This window comes from Sardina pilchardus, chromosome 21 (genome assembly GCF_963854185.1).
Source record: "Sardina pilchardus chromosome 21, fSarPil1.1, whole genome shotgun sequence".
In the NCBI taxonomy this organism is placed as follows: Eukaryota; Metazoa; Chordata; class Actinopteri; order Clupeiformes; family Clupeidae; genus Sardina; species Sardina pilchardus.
In genome coordinates, this window is record NC_085014.1 from 23,383,727 (window position 1) to 23,386,226 (window position 2,500).

The 2,500-nt window shown below is 45.6% G+C and overlaps 1 protein-coding gene across 1 annotated transcript in view; it reads left to right on the top strand.

Annotated features, from left to right (window-relative positions):
- The window catches only part of LOC134068743 (amyloid beta precursor protein binding family B member 2), a 35,083-nt gene that overhangs the window by 9,206 nt on the left and 23,377 nt on the right, over positions 1 to 2,500 (top strand). The window contains exon 8 of the mRNA XM_062524484.1: positions 2,499 to 2,500. This exon is cut by the window's right edge and continues 126 nt beyond it. Coding sequence (XP_062380468.1) covers positions 2,499 to 2,500 — 2 coding nt within the window. The remainder of the gene's footprint in view (positions 1 to 2,498) is intronic.

The following is a 2,500-nucleotide window of genomic DNA, read 5'->3' on the forward strand; positions in this document are numbered from 1 at the left end:
AAGCACACACACAGTCACAGTCATAGTCACACACACACACACAACTCTTTTAAACATACACATGGACTGGACGCACACACACACATAGACAGATATAAACTAAATCTTACATAAACAATGCCGTATGAACTGACCATGTGTACCCTAACGTGACAACATACATGTACACAAGCGCACTCTCATTAAATATGTACACCCATGTCCACACTTACAACACACACACACACACACACACACACACACACACACACACACACACACACACACACCATAAAAACATTGCCACATTAGCCCGTTGCATAATCCCATTCGTCTGACAGCAGAGACTAGTTAAGAAGTTGGCGCGGCTGTGTGCTCAGTGCAGTGACAATGACAATCAGTCAGGCTCACAGGAGACGCTACATTAGCGCCATCTCATCTCCGCTAACACAAAGCCCCCCTGTTGTGTGGAGAACCCGCCGGCACACCAGCAAGGGCACGGATGTAGAGACGACGAGCGCAGCCTCCCACTGCTCCTCAGTTCACCTTGTCCTTACACACACACACACACACTCACACACACACACACACACACACACACACACACACACACACACACACACACACACACACACACACACACACACACACACACACACACGTACAAACACATACACACACACTCACACAAACGCTTCGGTGTGTGTAGATGCTGCTTTAAACCATATCTCCCTGATGTTTTCTGATACAAATCAAAGTTAAGGTGCCAATTACAGACCCGCTTGGAAAACTTCACAGCTGATTAACTTTCCTCAAAGCATGGAACCTCTCAAATCTTTTGGCTCTCACAGCCTTATTCTCTTAGCGCTCTCTCTCTTTCTCTCTCCCTCCCTCCCTCTCCCTCTCCCACTCTCTCTCCCTCTCTCACTCCATTCTCATTTGAGTTTTTCCAGTGCCACCTTCAACATAATGTGGAAGTACAACATCAGAGGATTTCAGATTGATGTGGCATCGCAAGGCCTTTCCCAAACCAGTCCATTATCTATCCAGTCCATCAGTCTTTTGACTTTTAATGATTTTAATCCATCACACGGGTCTCACGCCCTCTCCCAATCCCCCCCTCCATTCCGTCGTCCCATGCACCGCTGCTTATGGAAGCAATAAAAGCATTTTATGGCAAATTAGGATTTAATGTGTTCTCTATGTAAAGTCAGAGAAAATGAAGACGTACTCGAGCTATTATTACCAATTAATTCCACTCACATACTCAGTGTTTTATGGTGGAGAAATGGCCATGCTGTGCAGGAGGCAGACAGGGAGGCGTTGGCTTCAGGTCTTACCGTGAGGAGAAGAACTGAACAGGAATAAGGGAACACAAACCTGTGCTGTGAAAAGCCATTCAGCTTCCCTTGGTATTACAACCAATGGAATTTTTATACTACCCTGATTAAATTACTTACTTTACAATCACTATGGCAGTGCCAATGTTCTGGGGGGAATGTCTCCTAACTGACCTTCTGCCCAGCCTCTATATCCATTAACTCTGAGGTAATGGTAACTTGATGGCGGATGTCTCATTCATACCGAAGCGAGTTCACGCGGAGGGAAATGACCCCGGTCAGTGTGTCGCATGGGACGTGCGCCAGTTTCGCTCGCACTCATCACATACAGGAAGCTGGACTCTGTCAGGGCAGCCGTAATGTATTTCCTTACTGGGTCGACACTGATGTATGACAGAGCCTTGCAAAACAGAGTCCTAGTCTAGTCAATACAAGTCACGTGGAAAATTAGTTTTTATGAATATTTATTTCCTGATGGGCCATACAGGAAGTGGAATGCATGGAGTATGTTGTTATTCTTTTCTCTAGCTCAGGCAGTAACACGTGATGCTAGGAATGCTAAAGTGTAATGTCCTTTCCCAAACATCTCCAGTTAGGACTAAAATTGTGGGACTAAATATCAGAGTTCCTTAGATGGTTTATTCAGCCTTGTAACATTTCTGTTAAGTTGCCCCATTACAGTCAGTGTTCTTTGATAATGGTGGTGGTACAGTATTGGAATAAGGACATAGCTGTGCTACCCTACCACATTAGCTCAAATATCCCCAGTCTAAATTCAACAAACCACATGCAGCATGTAATTAAAATGCTCCCCTCCAAAAGCCAATAGCGCTGCATCCATAACTAGGCCTGAGAGCAGTGTCTTGAGTCTGTGGGCCTGCGCGCTTAATAACACCGCAAGGAGAATATTCCACACGCTGTCACTTTCAGGTTATAAATTCAATTACTCCGTAAGCACAAACTCTCCCTGCAGACCACTCATTTATTTTTCAGAAAAGATTAACTTCTTACGGCCGAAACTTTTGGCAGCGTCCCCAGTGTCCTGTATGCTAACTAACAGCACTGCAGATCTGATGAATGTAGAGTCGTGGTGTCCGTGTCTGAAGCTCTCTCTCCTGCCCTTCTCCTGTGTGTGTGTGTGTGTGTGTGTGTGTGTGTGTGTGTGTGTGTGTCCCTCAGGG